This window comes from Hyaena hyaena, unplaced genomic scaffold, assembly GCF_003009895.1.
Source record: "Hyaena hyaena isolate Hyena2069 unplaced genomic scaffold, ASM300989v1 scaffold_11, whole genome shotgun sequence".
Classification (NCBI taxonomy): domain Eukaryota; kingdom Metazoa; phylum Chordata; class Mammalia; order Carnivora; family Hyaenidae; genus Hyaena; species Hyaena hyaena.
In genome coordinates this window covers 4,530,450-4,550,034 of record NW_024080643.1, presented here as the reverse complement: position 1 = coordinate 4,550,034, position 19,585 = coordinate 4,530,450, and the positions used below count along the sequence as shown (strand labels likewise).

The following is a 19,585-nucleotide window of genomic DNA, read 5'->3' as shown; positions in this document are numbered from 1 at the left end:
TGGGTTATAAGAGAACACAATTCCCTCTAACATTTTATAAGAAAAACAATATATGTTTTTCTTGTAGTGATGAATGGATAGGATGAAACTTTTTGTAGATTAAGGCAATGGTAACCTTTATTGCCCCTGTGTCTCAGTGAAGTACAAATTTGACTAAAATAATCAAACTAATAGACTAATTGTGGGTTTATGTTTAAGGGAAAAGCTCATGCTCCTTTGTCAAACTATCATTAAATATAAATGTTGTTTCTTATTTTTAGCCCTGTTCCCCTTGGGCCCGACCAGATCTTATTAAGAGGTACACAGCTTAGAAACACTCAGTGGGTCTTTGGCATAGTTGTTTATACTGGACACGACACCAAACTCATGCAGGTAAAACATTTCTCTGCTGAAAAACAATGCTGATTTTAGAATTTATTTTTTTCTTTCCATTTTTAGAGAGTAGAGAGTACAGATGCACGTTTTGCATTGAGGAAGCTCAAGTTTGTCTGTGACCTAAATTTGGAAAGGGTGTACCTTTATTTCTGGTTCCTTGGGTAGTTTTTCCTGGATTTCTGTGATTGTATCGCATGTTTATTATCTCTTGCTTGAAATATCAGTGGTCTTTGTTTTCCAGATGGAGGGGGACAATCAGTTCTAACTCATTTTATGTTCTGCACTTGAGTGGGGATTCATTCTAACTTCTTTATTTCTCTACTTCTCTTCCTCATCCCACGAATGAGGATTTCTAGTAAATAGTCCTTTTAATCAAATCCTTGGCAATTTAAAGTCAGTTACTTTGAATTAATGTTTGTTCTTCATACACCAAAAATATGAAGTTAAAATGCTTCTGCTCTTTCTCCTTGATAATGCTTGTTAAATTATCATTTGTGAATTTGAAGCAGCCTACATTTACATCCTGATGTGTTGTGCCAGACAGGTTGTGAAATTCTGTATAAATCAGTGTCCTGATGTGTCATTTCTTATATTTCTTTGGTATCGTTGGCATCTTATTTTGCTAATGGTTACTGTTCATGAGAAAAGGCTTTTTGCCTTGGCTGCTCTTGTGTTTCACTTCCAAAGCATATATTTGACTGTATTTCTTCAAAAATATTTAGTGACCACTGTGCACCAAGTTTTAAATTAGGCTGTATGGATACAGTAGTGAAAGGCCCTGCTCACCCTCTGGGAACCACGTGGCCTAAGGAGTAGTGGGGAAGTACCATAGCGATAAAGAGCGATAAAGTGCTGTAGGTGTCTACAGAAGGGCCAGGCGACCTGGGATGGGGTGGGGGGTGGGGGTGGGGAGTTGACTGGATACTGAAAGTACACTTGAGACGGAGAATTAGAGAGTGGGGGTGAGGTGGGGGGCTCTTAACAGTGTTGGCCCACTGTTTTAAGTCGGATGATGGAAGATGAGAGACTTAGCTGCTGATTAGAACAGACAGACGGAGTGATAGAGCCCATGTCCGCTGCAGCTGAGAAATACAATGGAGGGTGGGGGTCAGGGACAGGGTGAGCATGAAGAAGCCTCAGAGTCTTGTGCAGTTTGAAGGCTGCTGCAGTTGCTGCGCGGCAGGCTGATCAGTGTCTTGGGGTTTCTTGGGTGGAGAGACCCGAGAGTGAGCCAGGGGAGGAGGAGGCTAGCGGTAGAGCTGTGGGAGGCTGGGAGATAGAGGGCTGAGAGGCCACGCATCTGGTGGTTGGCACTGTGATTGTGACGACAGGATGATGGCGGCCCTGGGACCAAGATGGATACCTTAAGCCAACTGCTCACTTCTTTGGAGTGTGAGGGGCATGGCTGAGAGGTTGGTGGGCTTGCCGAGGGGAGAGGCAGAAGGCGTGTAGCCAAGTGGCATGGACATCACGGGTGAGTGTTGTCACTTGGCACTGGAGGCGTAAAGCCTCAGAAGTCCTACCAGCCAAGGCCATGTGAGTCTTCAGTGGAGCACCCTCCGAGGAGCTTCAGGGAAGGAGCGCCCTCACCCGGGTGAGGAAGGCTCCCAAAGGGGGAGGAGGACACAGAAGGTTTGGTCCCGTGAGGGTTTGGTGTGTCGGAACGGTGGAAGGGCTCCAGAGGGAGTGGGTGTGAGAGGGTGGGGGTCCGCGGCAGCTCCAGGAATGAAGAGTTGGCGAACCGAGGCCCTTCTCGGGTGGCTCACGATTATTTGGTGTATCTGAGATGTGTCTCATGTGTCCCTCCTGCTAGGTCCTCACCAGTTCAGGGCTGACGAGAACATTTAAAGTTTGTTGGTTCTGAGCAGCCTCTATCTGGAGACTTTATCTTGATGAATCATCCAGTGCGCTGCTACTTAGCGAGAGCTCTCTGGCTTCTGAGTGCAGCATCAGCAACAATGCCTAACACGTGGAGCTCCACTAACCAGATCACTTATGTTTTGATGATGACATGACAGAGGTGACAAAGAGCTCAAATTTGGGTGGGGTTTTTAGACTCTGCATGTTAGAAATGTCCGCACTCTCCAGGATTCCTGGTATACTGGTGGTTTTTTCAGGGTGACCTTGGTAGTATAGCTTAGTAGCTAAGGTGTTAGAGATAATTCAGTTATGCCTAAAAATGATCCCATCATCTTGTTAGTGAGCAAGGTGTGCACAAAGTTGCCTCATGACGATTGCATCTCGTGAGATGGGCAGTTCCCATTGCACCTACATGTGATAAACCCATGCAAGGCTTGTTCCATGTTGACTGTTCGACTATGCAATGATGGAAAGCCCCAGAATCTCACTGTGCCTTGAGGACAGAAACAGCAACTAAAAATAATGAGCTTTTAGGTAGAATATAATAGAACACCTGTAGCTGGAAATCAAAGTTTCCTTGCTTCAAGTTCAGTGTAGTTACATGTGGAAATATTGTCAATATTATAGTTTCTGTTGGTTGATTTAATGGTAAAGAAGTATCACATTAATTACAGCAAATATTAGTGCTTTCATGCATTGTTCTAAGCATTTTGCGTGTAGTAACTCAGTTATTCCTTGTAATGGCCCTATGAGGAAGATACTATTATCGTGCCCATTTTCTGGATGAGACTGAGACGGAGTGTCTAAGTTACCAAAATTATAAGAGGGAGAGTTGGGATTCAAACTCAGGCAGTCTGGCTCCTGAGTGCATGTTCTCACTAGTTGCTCTGTTGACTACTTTCTTAGGAGAGAAGAAAATGTGTAAAATTTAGGTCAGATCAGAAGCTTTTTCAAACTGACATTTTGGTTTGTTTCTATTAAAGAACCCCATTACTCAAAAGTAGCGGTGTTTCCAAGAATTTCATAGAAGAATTTAGAATGCTAGTCAGAATTTACAAGCTCATCACTGCAAGTTGGAATGTTCAGGCAATGGGACTGAGTAGGCAGAGCTGGGCTCTCCACAAAGTACATTTGGGCTCTAATACTGGACAAAGGCTAACTTTCCTAACCCTGTTAACTGGCCAGGACTCAACAATTGGAAAAGATCAGAAACCAGTAAATTAATGGAGTCATAGAAATGATGGTTGTTATAATTTTTTCTCCCTGTGCCTCCTGTGAATGTTTGTTAAAAATGATAAGGTCTTGGGGTGCCTGGGTGGCTCAGTTGCTTAAGCATCTGACTTCGGCTCAGGTTACGATCTCCCTGCTCATGAGTTGGTCTGTGCTGACTGCTTGGAGCCTGGAGCCTCCTTCGGATTCTGTGTCTCCCTCTCTGCCCCTACCCCACTTGTGTGCGCTCTCTCTCTAAAAAATATTAAAAAAAAAAAGGACAGGATCATGAGTTTTGGAAGATGGGGCTAGGCAGTCTTGGAACTGGTCTCTTGGCTCTTTCCAGAAGACCAGAAGAGATACGTTGTCCCCATCAACCTGGAGACGGGGATTTGATTGTTGATGGGTCCACCTTCACTAATAGATTTCCATTTAGATCCTAAAGGATTGTTTTTAAAAAGTCTGTAAAGGACAGGGGTTCCTAGGTGGCTCAGTTGGCTAAGCCTCCGACTTGATTTCAGCTCAGGGCACCGTCTCACAGTTGTGGGATCCAGCTGTGTATCATGCTCCATGCTAAGCATGGGGTCTGCTTTGGATTCTATCTCTCCCGATCTCTGTGTCCCTCCCCACTCATTCTCTCTCTCAAAAATATAATAAAGATTTAAAATTCTTTTTTATAACATTTATTTATTTTTGAGAGTGCGTGCACGTGTGCATGCATGTGAGCAGGGGAGGGGCAGAGAAAGAGAGACACAGAATCCGAAGCAGGCTCCGGGCCTGGAGCTGTCACCAAGAGCCCAGTGTGGGGCTTGAACCCATGAACCGTGAGATCATGACCTGAGCTGAAGTCAGAAGCTTAACAGACTGAGCCACCCAGGTGCCCCATAAAATAAACATAAAAAAAAAAAAAAGGCTGTAAAGGACAAATCATTCAGAGAACTGGAGTGAAAGGGAGAAAAGAGAATATAAAGGAAAATGGTGCTGGGCTGTTTAAATACTTAAACACTTCAAAATTGCCAGTAAAACCATTCCCCACCTCCCCACCCCTATGGGAAATGAGGTCATGACCCCATTTGTGGGTTTGGTGACAGTTTCAGCAATGCAGTGGTACAATATTATCGAGAGAATGTAGGGATGGATTGCTCTGTTTTCATCTTGGTTTTATTTTTATGTTGTGACTTTATTTCATATTCTTATTTCTGGAGACCTATTCATCTTCGCTCTTTTAATGATCAGATGAGTGAAAAAGAGTGAAGAGTCAGGACTTGAGTTTTGAAGAAGGCACCATTTTTATGGCCAGTGAGTGCCTTTCAAGCTTTCATTCACCTGATTTTTGCAAATCCGTGTTTCTGTGTTTCCACTTGAGAAACCAGGCTCGTGACTCCTGGAGGGAGACCTCCCCCTGTCCAGTTCCTGGCGTCTGATTTAACCCAGGCGCTGCTCCCCTCCAGGGATGGAAGTTTACCATCTCCTGGGTTATTCTCACTGTTTCCTACCAGTGCCATAACAAATTGTGCGAACTCAGCTTAGAACAATGCGAGGTCGTCATGTCACAGTTCTGCAGGTCAGAAGTCTGATATGGGTCTCACCCATGTCACGACGCCTGATGGACGGCATTCCTTTCTAGAACACTCCAGGAGGTTCTAGAGGAGACTCTTTTCCTTGCTCTTTCCAGCCTTCTAGAGGCTGTTTGAATTCGTTAGTTCATGACCCCTTTTTTCAAGGTTAAAGGTGGCAGTACTGTATGTCTTGGGCCATTCTTGTGTCTCCCTCTGACTGTAGCCAGGAAAGGATCTCTTCATGTTGTGTTTTTAGGGCCCATGTGATTAAAGTGACCAACTTGGCGAATCCAAGATGATCTCCCCAAATCTATCCTTAATTTAATTATATCCAGAGCCCCTTTTATCACATCAAACAACATATTTACAGGGTCAAGGTATTAGGGCATGGACATCATTAGTGAACCATTCATTATTTAAAGCCCACTGCAATTACAATCAGAATTTTTAGTAAGATGACGTCAGGTGCATGACTGTCTAGTGTACGCAGTTCTCCTGACTCTTCAGTGCTAAGAGGATGTCCCAAATTTTCCCCCTGATAGGCAGGGGTCCTTGAATCTGGCTTTAATGAATCTTTCTAAACTCACTTGCCAACACTGGCTTCTGTTTGAGCTGGATGGTGTCTCCAGTGGTGGTCAGAGAGCAGACCATAGATGTTGATTGATGGTTAGTCTGTTGTCCATTTTTGTTTTCCTTTCCTGTCTCCATTTTGTTTCTAATTCAAAACTCCACTCAGATTTCTGACGGCCACTAGAGTTTTCCTGATGTACCTGTTTGTTTCTTGTTCAATTTTCCAAAGGAGCCCTTTGTCCATTCATTGTGACAGCTATTCATGTCAACACCTATTTTTGATGTCTGTGTTTTTGTGTGTGTCTTTTTTCCCCCCTCAATTTTGAGGGGGAAGTAGATCCTTCAAAAATAGTTCTTTGTATTTTAATTATAGAGCTATATTACTTTGAAGATTCACTCTAGACCCTTACAGCGCAGAATCTTTAAGCTTCTCTTGAATTAGTAACATCCTGATTTAAACTGAATGTAAATGATTTAGAACTTGTTTTCTAAGATTGCAAAAGTAGCCAATTTTATACTAAAGTGTAATCTTAAGTACAGATTGACTCATGAAGAGTTGAAATGTGTTCTTCATTTCAAACTACTTGTCGATTCAGGGGTGCAGTGCGCTTTTTAATTTCACTGGTTATTGGGAAAAAATGCAGTCTTTTACTTTTTGTTGAATTTGGTTAATTTACCTCCTTTTCTCCCCACTCCTTAACCCCAGCCTGTTCTGTGACTCACTGATCTTCAATGCTCTTGTACAGAATTCCACAAAAGCACCTCTCAAAAGATCGAATGTTGAGAAGGTGACCAATGTGCAGATCCTGGTGTTGTTTGGCATCCTCCTCGTCATGGCCTTGGTGAGCTCAGTGGGGGCCCTGTACTGGAGTGGGTCGCAAGGAGGAAGGGACTGGTACATCAAGAAGATGGGTAAGTGCTCGTTAAAGTAGTAGTGAACCAGTTTTGGAAACTCCTTTCAAGCCGGTTTACGTGGGTGGCCATGCCATCCTTCATTCTTGTGGCTGTAAGGCCAGCCTTCCTGAAAGACTAGGAAGCTTGTGATGAAATGAAGATGAACACATCTGGGGATTGTTTTACATTCAAATGGTTTTGACTATTTTTTTTTTTTTTAGTTATTAGTGGTTGCTCTTAGAGATTACAATACATGTCTTAGTTTATCAACATCTGTGTCCGATTAATACTCACTTAATTCCAGTAAAATACAGAAGTTTTACACCAGTATAGATTCATTTCTTCCCCTGCTTTGTGCTATTATCATATAAATTATGTCTGTGTTATCAACCCAGTAATACATAGTTATAGTTGTTGCTTTATGTAATCTAATGTCTATTAAGTGAAAAGAAAAAAATAGAGTTGTTTTTCATTAACCTACTTATTTACAATTTCTCGTATCCTTTATTTCTCCCTGTAGATTTGAGTTACCAGCTCGTGTTTTTTCTTTGCTTCATGTAGCTTCATCCTCACGTTCCTTTGCGATGTCATGTTACATTTCTGTAGAAGTCCAGCAATGCAATTTTATAGTCATTTTGTCATGTTTTTTTAAATCCAAGAGAAAGAATAAAAAGAAGTACCTGTGTAATTACTTTTACTGATATCCTTTGTTTACATGGATTTAATTCCTGTCTGGTGTCACTTCCTTTCATCTCGGGGAATTTTTATTGGTGTTTCTTGTAAGGCAGATTGGACAGCACCAAATTATCTGTTTTTCTCTTGGAATGTATTAGTTTATCCTTTGTTTTTGAAGCGTAGTTTTGCTGATCCAGGATTCTTGTAGAGTTCTTGGCTTGATGTTCTTTTCCTTTCAGTACTTTGCATATGGCATCCCACTGCCTTCTGGCCTCCCTTGTACTGATGAGAAGTCAGCTGTTAATCTTACTAAGTTTCTCCTTGCATGGGAGTCACTTTCCTGTTGCTGCTTTCAAAATTGTCCTGGGTTTTCGATAATTTTGAGTTTATTTTATTTGGTGTCTGTAAGCTTTTTGGATGTGTCCTTTAATCTTTTTCATCAAGTTTGGGGAGTTTTTAGCTACTGTTAATTCAAGCATTGTTTCTGCTACATATTCATTTCCTTATCTTTCTGGTAATTCCATTATGTACATGTTGGTCCACACGATGTGGCCTTAGGCTCTGTTAATGTTTCTTACTCTGTTTTCTTTCTGTTCTTCAAATTGGGGAATGTCTATTGATCTATACTCAGGTTTGTCTGTTATTGTCTTCTGCTGCCTCTCATCTCCTGCTCAGCTTCATGGTGGGTTTTTTTTTTTTTTTTCATTTCAACGATCAGACTTTTCAGTTTCAGAATTAGCATTTGGTTCTTTTATCTCTTTATCGATGTTTTCTGATCAGTCACTGTCATCATACTTTCTTTTAATTCTTTAAACAGTTTTTTGGTTCTTTATAATAGCTTCTTTGAAGTCTTTGGTTCATCATTTGGGTCCCCCTCAGAGGCATTGCTTTTTTTCTTTCTTTGTTTCCTATTTTTTGTTGTTGAAAACTGGGCACTTTAGGTAATGTGTTGCGGCAATTCAGGATGGCTTTCTCTCCCTCCTGGGGCTTGTTGCTGTTTTTTATTTTCCTGTTCAGTGATTTTCCTGGAAGAATTCTGTAAAGTGTTTTCTCCTGCAGTATATAGTCTCTGTGGTTACTTACTGCTCAGGTTTAGTTCCATGTTTTCACTTCTTTAATGTGTATTTTTGAGAGAGAGAGACACACACACACAGAGTGTGAGTGGGAGAGGGGCAGAGGGAGACACAGAATCTGAAGCAGCCTCCAGGCTCCGAGCTGTCAGCACAGAGCCTGACGCAGGGCTTGAACTCACGAACCACGAGATCATGACCTGAGCCTAAGTCGGCTGCTTCACTGACTGAGCTACCCAGGCCCCCACTGCCCCCCATGTTTTTACTTTTTTAATACTTTAAAAACATGGTTTAAGCTATATAGAGATTTTTAGTATATTCATATTTGTGCCACCTTTACGTTAGGATGTTTTCATCACAGCAGAAAAAAAACTCTGTCCTCAATAGCAATCACTCTTTCTGTATTTACTTTGAAGCCTGGATTCTTAAGGTCAGCATGTGATTGGTCAGAGGTTGTGCTTTAACACCTTGAGATAGTAGGGTCATGCTAATAAAACCCCTTTGCTGTTTGATCTGTGTGTGGCTATGGAATACCTTCAGTGTTTGGGGACTTTAAAGTCTGACCATATTCTGTCAGGGAAAAGTAGTTCCCAAGTCTCTCCTAAGCAAGTGCGGCTTTGCGCATCGACGTGATTGTCTGGACCCACCAGGGCTGAGTATGATCTTTCCAAGGTTGGTTTGGTCATTTATTTCCACAGCTCTCCCTGTTTCATTTCTGACTAGTCTTCTGTTTGGCTTGCTGCTCCTGGTACCGGGAGATACAAGGCTTCCCTGATTAGAGACCCCCGTGGCTAATAGTATTTTTGGCAGTGCCCTCGGCATGGCCGTTCTTCATGCTGTGTTCCAAACAGTGACCTCTTCCTCAGGCTATTCCTGTCCTGAAAACATGCCTTCCTCTGGGGCAGCAGCCTGCCTCACCCTGGGACAGAGTTGCTGCAACATGGAGCTGGGGTTGGGGGGCATCAGAGCCGTGAGTCCCACCTACCCAGTCTGAACAGAACTTAAGCATCATGGCTTAAGGGGAAAGGAGCAGGAAATAGCCTCTGACTTAAATGCTTTAGGTTCCCACTTAGATTAAGTAGATCTTTTTAAACACAGGCTTTGGAATTTTTTTTTTTTTGTATGCACTGTGATTAATTTCCAAGCACTTTAAATACTTGTTTTTGACAATTTTGTCCAGTTCTGTTGCTTCCGGTTTTGAGACATTTGCCAGTCTTACACAGCAATTCCAGAAGACGATTTAATGACAAAATATTTTGAGAGCTAAATTTGAATTTTAACACTTTAGAATCTTTTCTTGAAGTTTTTGTTGTTCCTGTCCTTAAATATATTTTGGTTAAACTGTGAAAACAGTTTTTTCTTTCTCTGATTATCTCACACAGAAAAATTAAACCCTTTTAACTGCTCAGGAGAACTATTGCCACTTTTACAAATATGACCAGGACTTGAGCTGTAGGTTGGATCAAAGCCCTTGGTTTTGGTTCTTAAAATTTGGATTTGGACTTTTTATTGTATGTCTAGCCTCAAATACGCAGACTGATACTTTCTGTACATAGTTTCAAAATGTCATGATCTGGGTAAATAAACCGCATTGGCCACCATCTTGGTATACAGGATTTGTGGAAACTGGCATGTAGGTCGCCTAATGTCAGAGCGTCTGGGTGGCTTAGTTGGTTAAGCGTCCAGCTTTGACTCAGGTCATGATCTCGTGGTTTGTGAGATCGAGCTTCACATTGGACTCTGGGCTGACAGATTGGAGCCTGGACCCTGCTTTGGATTCTGCGTTTCCCTCTGTCTCTGCCCCTCCCCCGTAAAACAAATAAACGCAAAAGTAAATAAATAGCCTGATGTCAAACTCCAGTACTAGTTGCATGATTTATGGTGGAAGGATGGTCTTTTTGTCCCACCCATGAGGCTCTCTACTTCGTTTCCCTATGGAAAGTCGGAGTGGCTCTGGCACAAGCCATCAGACTTCACATTTGCATGGTCAGACTTGAAGCTTTGACTTCAGCTTCTCTCAGATCCTGTCCTCGCTCCCATCCACTTGTTTTTGTTGGGCTGAATGAACTTGTATGCATAGGGTCTTCCCTGAATGTACTCTACTTATTGACCCTATATGTGATGATACAAAGCGATTTTTGGCCGGTATTGAAAGCTGAAATTTTAAATTTCATCATACATGATTCTAACTGGCAGATATCCCTACGGATATCCCTAAGCAAATTAAACCTCAGGGACATGTGTTAACTGTTGGTACTTGAGAGATGCTGTTTAGCGACTACTTAATTCAAAAGAGCAAGAGAACAGAGTGACATGTTAGAGAAGGAGCAATTGGCAGGAAAAAAGGAAGCCTTGGTAGGTGAGAAGAAACTGAGGGGATGGCGTGAAGGTAAAAACCACCGGCCAGCGGCCAGCGTGAGCCTCCTCCCGGGTACCCTTGACCAGCCCTTTACTTTGCCGTCACAACTGCCCTGGAGGCCTCTAAAGCTGAGTCAAACCACCACCAATTGACTAATTTCCTGGAGGAAAAACTCAACTGGGGTTTGAAGTTCTTACGAATTATTAATCTCCAATCCTAGCCTTTTGCTTTCTAGAAATCCCAGTTCCCCTCAAGAGGCATTTTAAAATCCAAACCTTAAGCCTGCTGCGACCCTCCCTCACCTCTAGCCGAGTTAAGATCGTGTCACTTCTTCCTTCAACCAGAGGATCACAGTCACCAGGAAAAGATGATACAGACCTTGTACCTCTTTGCCCTCCGCTAGTCCATTTTCCTGTCCACACTGACCCCACTTGTGCTTCGGATTCTGTCCTCTCCCGGTCTTGTTCCATCCTGAGGGGTCCTCCTCTGTTAGGGTTTTCTTCTCTTCAGTAAATCGGCTCCAGCCTTCCGGCCTCTCTGTCCGCCCCCTTGACCCTTTTTGTATGTTACAAACCCTTTGGGGGTATCCCAGATAGACTCTGACCTTATCAGTGAGGTTGTAGATCTTCCTTAAAGCCATTGAAATGCCGGTCTTCTTCTTCTTCTTTTTTTTTTTTTTTTAATATCCTTTTTAGTTAGTGGTCTTCTTTTCCTGCCAAAATTTGACTAAAGCCTCTGTTGGGGATGGCCTTCAGCGACTGTGCCTTCCCACTGAAGACTTCCTGTCCCGCTGTCAGTGACGCCCTGTGAATTCCGCCTTCAGTGGTTGTGCCCTGCTGCATGGACGGTGAGGGGCGTGTTGGCTCCTGCTTACCACCCCCCCAACCTCCTGTTAGGCGTCAGCTCTTTAGTAGAAGGGATTATATTAATACTCTTTGTATACACCGTTCATGCCACGTAGTAGGTGCTTAAACACCGTTTTAACTCGAATCTCTAAATTTACACATAAACCATGAACCTCTTGGAGAAAAATTACTTACTATTAAAGGGAAACTGAGTGGAGATGAACTAAAGCTATACAGACACTCTGATTTTCTTCCACAGACACGACCTCGGATAATTTCGGATATAACCTGTTGACATTCATCATCTTGTACAACAATCTTATTCCCATCAGTCTGTTGGTGACTCTTGAGGTCGTGAAATACACTCAAGCCCTTTTTATAAACTGGGTGAGTATCTGAGCAGAGCTTTCAAGTTGAGCTACTGGAGCAGTGTCGACCACTGTTTTCTCGCGGTCTCTCGGAGCCTCAGTCCTTCACTTGAGCTCCCAGAAAAGGAAGAACGTGGTTAATTTGTGACTGGGTCTGGGACTTAAACTGGCCGGGGAACTGGCACGGGACCCCTGAGCCAGTGATGGCAGTGACTGGTGACTTGACACCTCAGCCTCCCAGTCTGTGAAATGGCACCAAGCCTAATCAGTGGGTTCTTGTGAGGATTAAGTGAAATAATGGAAGCTGGGTGAGTACCAGGCGCGTGTCTTGTGCCGAGTGGGGGTGAAATGGCTGCAAATGCGTTCCTGCTTTTACAGCTTATTTAGTGCTGAAGGAAGGGGCTCGTAGGCGTGTCTGTTGTACTGTGCATTATAGATCAAATTCATGGTAACCATCAACTCGGATTCTCTGGCAAGAGTAGGGGTGGAATTTTTAAGGAACTGCCATGGCCATTAAGCATGAACATGAGCAGCCAGTACTTGCAGACCGGGCGCCTCCATGTGCATTTTTATTGGCTCTTCCCAACAATCCCGTGAATGAGGTATTGGCTCAGAAGTATGGGTCAGACTAGGTCATGCAGTGATCATCTTGCAACCCAAATCTTCTGTGTGTAAATTGCATATTTTCTTATATCACAGTGTTCTCTATAGTAATGGCCATGGTACTTCCCACCCCCAAATTAAAAATGAGCATTCATATTATCTGTTGTAGCCTCTTTTCTGTGTTAATCTTTTTTAAAAAAATTTAACATTTATTTATTTTTGAGAGACAGAGACAGATCATAAGCAGGGAAGGGGCAGAGAGAGAGGGAGACACAGAATCAGAAGCAGGCTCCAGACTCTGAACTAGCTGTCAGCACAGAGCCCAGCGCGGGGCTCGAACCCACAAACCGTGAGATCATGACCTGAGTTAAAGTCAGACGCTTAACCGACTGACCCCCCCCCCCCCCCGCCAGGCGCCCCTCTTCTGTGTTAATCTAAGTGAAGGATTAATGGTATTTATTTTCTAAAACGTCCTCTCCACCCTCTTCTCTCTCACAGGACACAGACATGTATTATCTCGGAAATGACACTCCTGCAATGGCCAGGACGTCAAACCTTAATGAAGAGCTGGGGCAGGTGAGAGCTTCTCTGGGACTCGGGTGGCCGTGACAACAGCATCTGGGGAGGCCGGCACTGGAGCTGTGAGGTGTTTTGGAAAACTAGTTCTCTGTGAATGTGGTTTTGATGTCTGGAGAGCTGTGTGTGTATGTGTGTGTATATATATAGCATTTGAAAGTACAGTCTTAAATAGAAATGTTAGTTGGTTTTGACCTATTTTTTTGAGGCATCCATGTATTTTATTATCTAGAAGGTACCCACAAAAAAATTAACACAAAAAATTGCAACATTATTTGGGATATTAAAATTGTCAGGAGGAAATGATCGGGAAGAACATGGTTCAGATATGCAGATGTTGGGTAACCTTACAAAACATGAGGGAACTAATTTGAAGGACATAAATCTGTTAAATTTCTCACAGGTTTCAGATTTTATTTCTGGAACCTTCCAGGGAATGACTTTCTTTTCTGCTCCCACCCTTGAAACCCCTGTGGCCTTTAACGAGTTGTGTTTTGCGTTTTATCTTCATCATACCTTGAAATTACTACAAGGAATGGCCTCTTCTGAGTGCATTGCAGTTAAAGATGATAATTTCACGCAATACTTCTTATTTTAACCTCCCCGCAGCCCTGTAAGGTGGGTGCTATGTATGTCAGATTCAACTTTCCTCCTCTTTGAACCCTTTTTCAGTTTGTCAGGTAGGGTTAATCTCTCTTCTGTGTCTCTGTGACAGTTTCTCCACATATAAACACAGTACAGTGAGAGACATGATGGCGATGTCGTGTCTCTTTCTGTCCTGAGCCTTTCAAGTCTACTCGAGGGTGTGGATGTGCCTCGTATGAAGTCTTACGTTGGCCTGGTCATAGTTTGGCACAGTGCTCAGTACACCATTGTTTTCAGGACTCCTTAAACTGGATCCCAGTGATTGAAGGATTAAAGGTGTTCAAGTTGTACCCAGGATGATTCTTCCTGACAATTGGGAATATGGGAAAAGTTTGCTTGGGCAAGTAGTTTTGACTTGGAACTTCAGGATAAGTTAAAATAGGCAGAATGAGAGCAAATTGTGATAATTCCTTACAAGAAAATTTTCAGTTTTAACATCATGATATAATATTTAAATTTTTAAAGAAGGGGGGCAGAAGGAAACTCTGCTTATTGGAAGGCTGATTCTACTGAATTTTTTATACCTCTGGGCTTCATATAAAAAGTTGTTTATAGGGGCACCTGCGTGGCTCAAGAGTGGGATGCTCAACCGACTGGTTTTGGCTCAGGTTTGTGAGTTGAGTCTCGCATAGATTCCCCCGCCTCTCTCTCTGCTCTGCCCCCACTATCTCTCGCTCCCTCTCTGCCCCTCCCCTACTCACACTGTCTCTCTCTTTCAAAATAAATAAGTAAACTTAAAAAAACCTTATTTATAGTTGAAACGTTAATTACCCATACTTTACTAATTTTAATTTCTTGGTAATATTTGACTTCTTTAGGAACATTAATTATTTTCCTTTACTTAAAGATCCTTTGATTGCTCTAAAAATACTTCATAGTGTATTTGCCTCTATTGTATCACTAAGAAAAGGTACAGAAAAAACCAGTATAAAGCACGGCTTCCCTTTGTGATCCCGGAAGTACCTCCCGTAGCAGTCATGGCCCCTCTTTGGAAAACCACTGAGAAACTGGAATTCTTACAGGAGACGATTCTGTTATTCTCCCTTCACCAGTCTATGACGTCATTTCCCAGATGTTCTGTATCTTCTGGCCATACTCTGTGCTCCATAGATGTGGAAATCGGGGCTAAGACGGAAGAGGTGACTTTTTCAGAGTCCACAGGACTAGTTTGTATCCAGAGCCTGAGATGGGCAACCATCTCTCTGTGATCTTGAACTGTTTCCCCTTCCCCACCAGATGATCTGCTGGAGAGAACGTAACTTGCACAGCACATGTGCATTTGGAGCTCATTGCTTTTACAGTCAGTTGTGACCTCTAGAAACTTCTCTTTTCACCTTTGTATATTGAGATCTTCGTGTATTAAATCTGTAAGACTTTGTGTCTCAGAAAGTTTACATAACCTGTAGCAGGTCTGTGCTGCCTTCATGTCCTTGTAACCTTGACTATGATGGAGGAGCTTTATGTTCTGTATTGTTTCAGGATATGCTTGCTTAATCTGATTAGGAGTGGAGTGAGAAAACATATTTTGAGGGTTGCCTGAGTCTGAACTTGTTGCCTTTAGACCAGGGTGCTGTGTGAGGTCGGGGGACTCTCCCGGAGAGGGATAGGTGTCCTTGTGGCGGGACTGAGTGCTTCTGCCTAGAGATGGACATGGCCCCAGGGCTGTTGCTGAGGCCTCCTTTGCACATTTCCACACAACTGGACTCTAGGCTTGGTTCGTGGAAAAGGTTTTTAAGTGGTCTGTGCACTAAATACACTTATATATTTAATGTATAAGTATAAAAGGTATTCTAATATATATAATTATAAAATGTATTTGCTTTAAGGAAATTTACATTTTAAAATTAATAGAGATTTTGAAAAGTAGAGAAGGAAAGACTATTTATTGGTCTCTACATCTTAGTACAGTCTTGTACATTTCTCCCATTCTTTGCTTTAGGTGAAATACCTGTTTTCTGATAAAACTGGAACTCTTACCTGCAATATCATGAACTTCAAGAAGTGCAGCATTGCTGGGGTAACCTACGGGTAAGTTTGTGTATCACTTACTAAACATTTGATTTGTATTTCTTCCAACAAAATAAGTTTATTTTCAATTGCTTGGTCGAATACCTTTTTGATATTTGGAAAGGATATTTTTAAGGGATTTAGATACGTGATAACTACTGAATGTGTTTAAAATTTAATGGGTCCCAACTTTGAACCACAGTTAACACACAGTTTATTTCTGCAAATACTTACCGGTGATAAGTCCCTGGATTTAATGCTATAAATTGAATTTTAAAACTTTAATTCTATAAATTAAACTTCTATAGGTTTATATTTATAATGTAATAATTATAAATGTCTTACTACTATTTTGATCTGAATGCATGTCTCTTTTTTGATATATAACTGACATATAACATTATTAGTTTCAGATGTATGGCATAATGATTCAGTGTTGGTGTATGTTGCAAAATGGTCACCACCATGAATTAGTTACCGTCTGTCAGCACATATCATTAAAAAATTTATTTTTTCTTGTGCTGCAGCTTTTAAAGTCTATTTTTTTTTTTTTTAGCAACTTTCAAATATGCAGTATGGTAGTTATCCTAAACTACAGTCACGATGTTGTGTGTTAAGTTCCTATGACTTATTTATTTTATAAGTGGATGTTTATCTTTTGCACCTTTCACCCATCTTTTGACCACTCCCCACCCCCAGTTTCTGGCAGCTGCTAACTTGTTCTCTGTATCTATGAGCTTATTTATTTATTTATTCAGGTTTCACATAGAAGTAAGATGGTATGGGATTTGTCTCTGGCTGGCAGGCTTCCCTTAGCAGTACCCTCAGGGTCCATCCGTGTTGTCACCAATAGCAAGATTTCCTTTTTTATGGCTGAATAATATTCCATCATGTATACTTACCATATTTTCTTTATCTTTTCATCCATTTAGAGACAGTGAGGATGACTGGACTGTATTTTGACTATTGTAAATAATGCTGCAGTGAATATGGGGTGTAGATACCATTTTGAGTTTGTGTTTTCATCTTCTTCAGCTGAATACCCAGAATTGGAATTGCTGGGTCATATGGTAGTTTTATTTTTAGTTTTTTAAGGAACCTCCATATGGTTTTCCATAGCAGTTTCACCAATTTACATTCTCCTCAGAAGCACACAAGAGTTTCCTTTCCTTCACATTTTTGCCAACACTTATTTCTCCTAACCATTCTAACAGGTAAGAGAGATGATAGCTCATTGTGGTTTTGATTTTCATTTACCTGATGATTAGTGATGTTTAACACATCTTCATGTACCTGTTGGCCATCTATTTGTCTTCTTTATAACAATGTCTATTCAGAGCTTCTGCCCACTTTTAAAAACGTTTATTTTTGAGAGAGTGAGGGAGCAAGCAAGCACGCATGAGTGGAGGAGGGGAAGAGAGAGAGGGAGATAGAGGATCCAAAGTGGGCTCTCCATTGACAGTAGATAGCCTGATATGGGGCTTGAGATCATGACCTGAGCTGAAGTCAGATGCTTAACCTGCTGAGCCACCCAGATAGATATCCCTCCCTCTGCCCATTTTTAATCAGATTTTTTTTTTTCTGTTGAGTTGCAGGAGTTCTTTATATATTTAGATATTAACTCCTTGCCAGGTATATGATGTACAAATATTTTCTTCCATGAAGTAGATTGCCTTTTTCATTTCGTTGAATTGTTCCCTTTGCTGTGCAGAAGCTTTGTAGTTTGACATAGTCCCTTTTGTTTATTTTTGCTTTTTGTTGCCTTTGTTTTTGGTGTCAGATCCAAAAAAGTCATCACCAAGATCAATGTCCAAGAGCTTACACCTGTATTTACTTCTAGGAGTTTTACAGTTTCAGGTCTAACACTCAAGTCTGTAGTCTATTCTAATTTTTGTGTATGGTATAAGATAGTAGTCCAATTTCATTATTTTGCGTGTAGCTGTCCACTTTATTGAAGAGATTTGTTGAAGAGATTTATCCAGTTACTGAAGAGATTTTCCTTTCTCTGTTATGTATTCTTGGCTCCTTTGTCAGAAATTAACTGACCATATTGCATGGGTTTATTTCTAGGCTCTTTGTGTTCCATTCATCTATGCACCTGTTTTTAGGCCAGTACTATCCTGTATTGATTACGATAGTTTTTGTAATCTAGTCTGAAATCAGACTGTGATGTCCCTAGTTCTTGTTTTTCAAGTTTGCTTTGGCAATTCGAGTCTTTTTTTAGTTCCATACAAATCAGAATTGTTTATTGCTGTGAAAAATGCTGTTGAATTTTAATGGGAATTACATATTAGAGGTCCAGAGGAGCAGCATTACATTGCGTTGGTTTGTATGGACATGTTGACGGTATAAATTCTTCTAACCCATGGACATGGAATATTTTAATATTTATTTGAGTGTTTATATTCTTTCATGCCTTACAGTTTTCAGTGTCCCAGGTTTTTCATCTCTTGGTTGAGATTTTTAAGTGTCTCTTCTGATTGTTCATTATTAGTCTGTAGAAATACAACTGACCTTTATGTATTGATTTTTGTATCCTGCAGCTTTACTAAATTCATTTGTTCTAATAGTTGGTGAGGTTTTTAGGCTTTTCTATATATAGTATCATGTCATCTGCTATAAAAATAGTGACAATTTTACTTCTTTCTGAATTGGATACCTTTTATTTTTGCCTGATTGCTGTGGCTAGGATATCCAATGCTGTGTTGAATACAAGTGGCAAGAGTGGACATCGTTGTTTTGTTCCTGATCTTAGAGGAAAAGCTTTCAGCTTTTCACTATTGAGTAAGATGTTAGCTGTGGGCTTGTCACATGTGACCTTTTTGTTGTTGAGTTATGTTCCCTCTATACTTATTTTGTTGAGAATGTCTGTCATAAATGGATGTTGAATTTTGTCGAATACTTTTTCTACCTCTAGTGAGACAATCCTATATTTATCCTTCATTTTGTTAATGTGCTGTGTCACAGTGATGGGATATAGGTGTTGAACCACCCTTGTATCCCTGGAATAAATCTCAGTTGGTCATGGTGCATGATTTTTTAAAAATGTATTATTGAATTCAGTTTGCTAATACTTTGTTGAGGATTTTTGCATCTATGTTCATCAGGGGTATTGGCCTCTTCTTTTTTTGTGCTCTTAACTGGCTTTGGTATCAGGTAGTGCTGACTTTGTAAAATCAGTTTGGAAGGTTCTTTGCTTTTCTGTGTTTAGGAAGAGTTTGATAAGTATTGGTATTCTTCGAATGTTTGGGAGAATTCATCAGTGAAGCTGTCTGGATGTGACTTTTGATAGGAGGTTATTGATTACTGACTTCATCTCCTTACTAGTGATCAATTTTAGATTTTCTATTTCATCATAATTTAGTCTTGGTGTGTTGTTTCTAGGTATTTATCCATTTATCTATTTCTTATATGTTGTCCAATTTCTTGGCATGTAATTATTGATGATAGTCCCCTATGAGCCATCATGTTGCTATTGTATCAGTTCTTTCATTTCTGATTTTGAGTCCTGTTTTTTCCCTGCTGGGTCGAGCTAAAGGTTTGTCAGTTTTGTTTGTCTTCTCAAGACCCAGCTCCTAGTTTCATTGATATTTTTTCCCCTTACTTATTTTCACCCTAATCTTTGCTACTTTCTTCCTTATACTAAGAAAATTAGTATACCAAGGAAGTTGTGTTTCATTTGTTCTTTTTCTAGGTTTTTGAGCTATAGAATTGGGTCATTTGAGGGGCACCTGGGTGGCTCAGTCGGTTGAGCATTCGACTTCGGCTCAAGTCATGATCTCAGTTCATGGGTTCGAGCTCCGTGTCGGGCTCTGTGCTGACAGCTAGCTCAGAGCCTGGAGCCTGCTTCGGATTCTGTGACTCCCTCTCTCTCTGACCAGCCCCTGCTCACGTTGTCTCTCTCTCTCTCTCAAAAATAAATAAAACATTAAAAAAAAAGAACCTTTAAAGAATTTTGGGTCATTTGAGA

The 19,585-nt window shown here is 41.2% G+C and overlaps 1 protein-coding gene across 5 annotated transcripts in view; it reads left to right on the top strand.

Moving 5' to 3' along the window:
• The window catches only part of LOC120247599 (phospholipid-transporting ATPase IB), a 583,538-nt gene that overhangs the window by 148,168 nt on the left and 415,785 nt on the right, over positions 1–19,585 (top strand). For all 5 annotated transcript variants that reach the window (XM_039255602.1, XM_039255593.1, XM_039255610.1 and 2 more), the window contains 5 exons: positions 261–372; positions 6,320–6,485; positions 11,676–11,803; positions 12,886–12,963; positions 15,548–15,636. In XM_039255602.1, the coding sequence (XP_039111533.1) occupies positions 261–372; positions 6,320–6,485; positions 11,676–11,803; positions 12,886–12,963; positions 15,548–15,636 (573 nt within the window). The remainder of the gene's footprint in view (positions 1–260; positions 373–6,319; positions 6,486–11,675; positions 11,804–12,885; positions 12,964–15,547; positions 15,637–19,585) is intronic.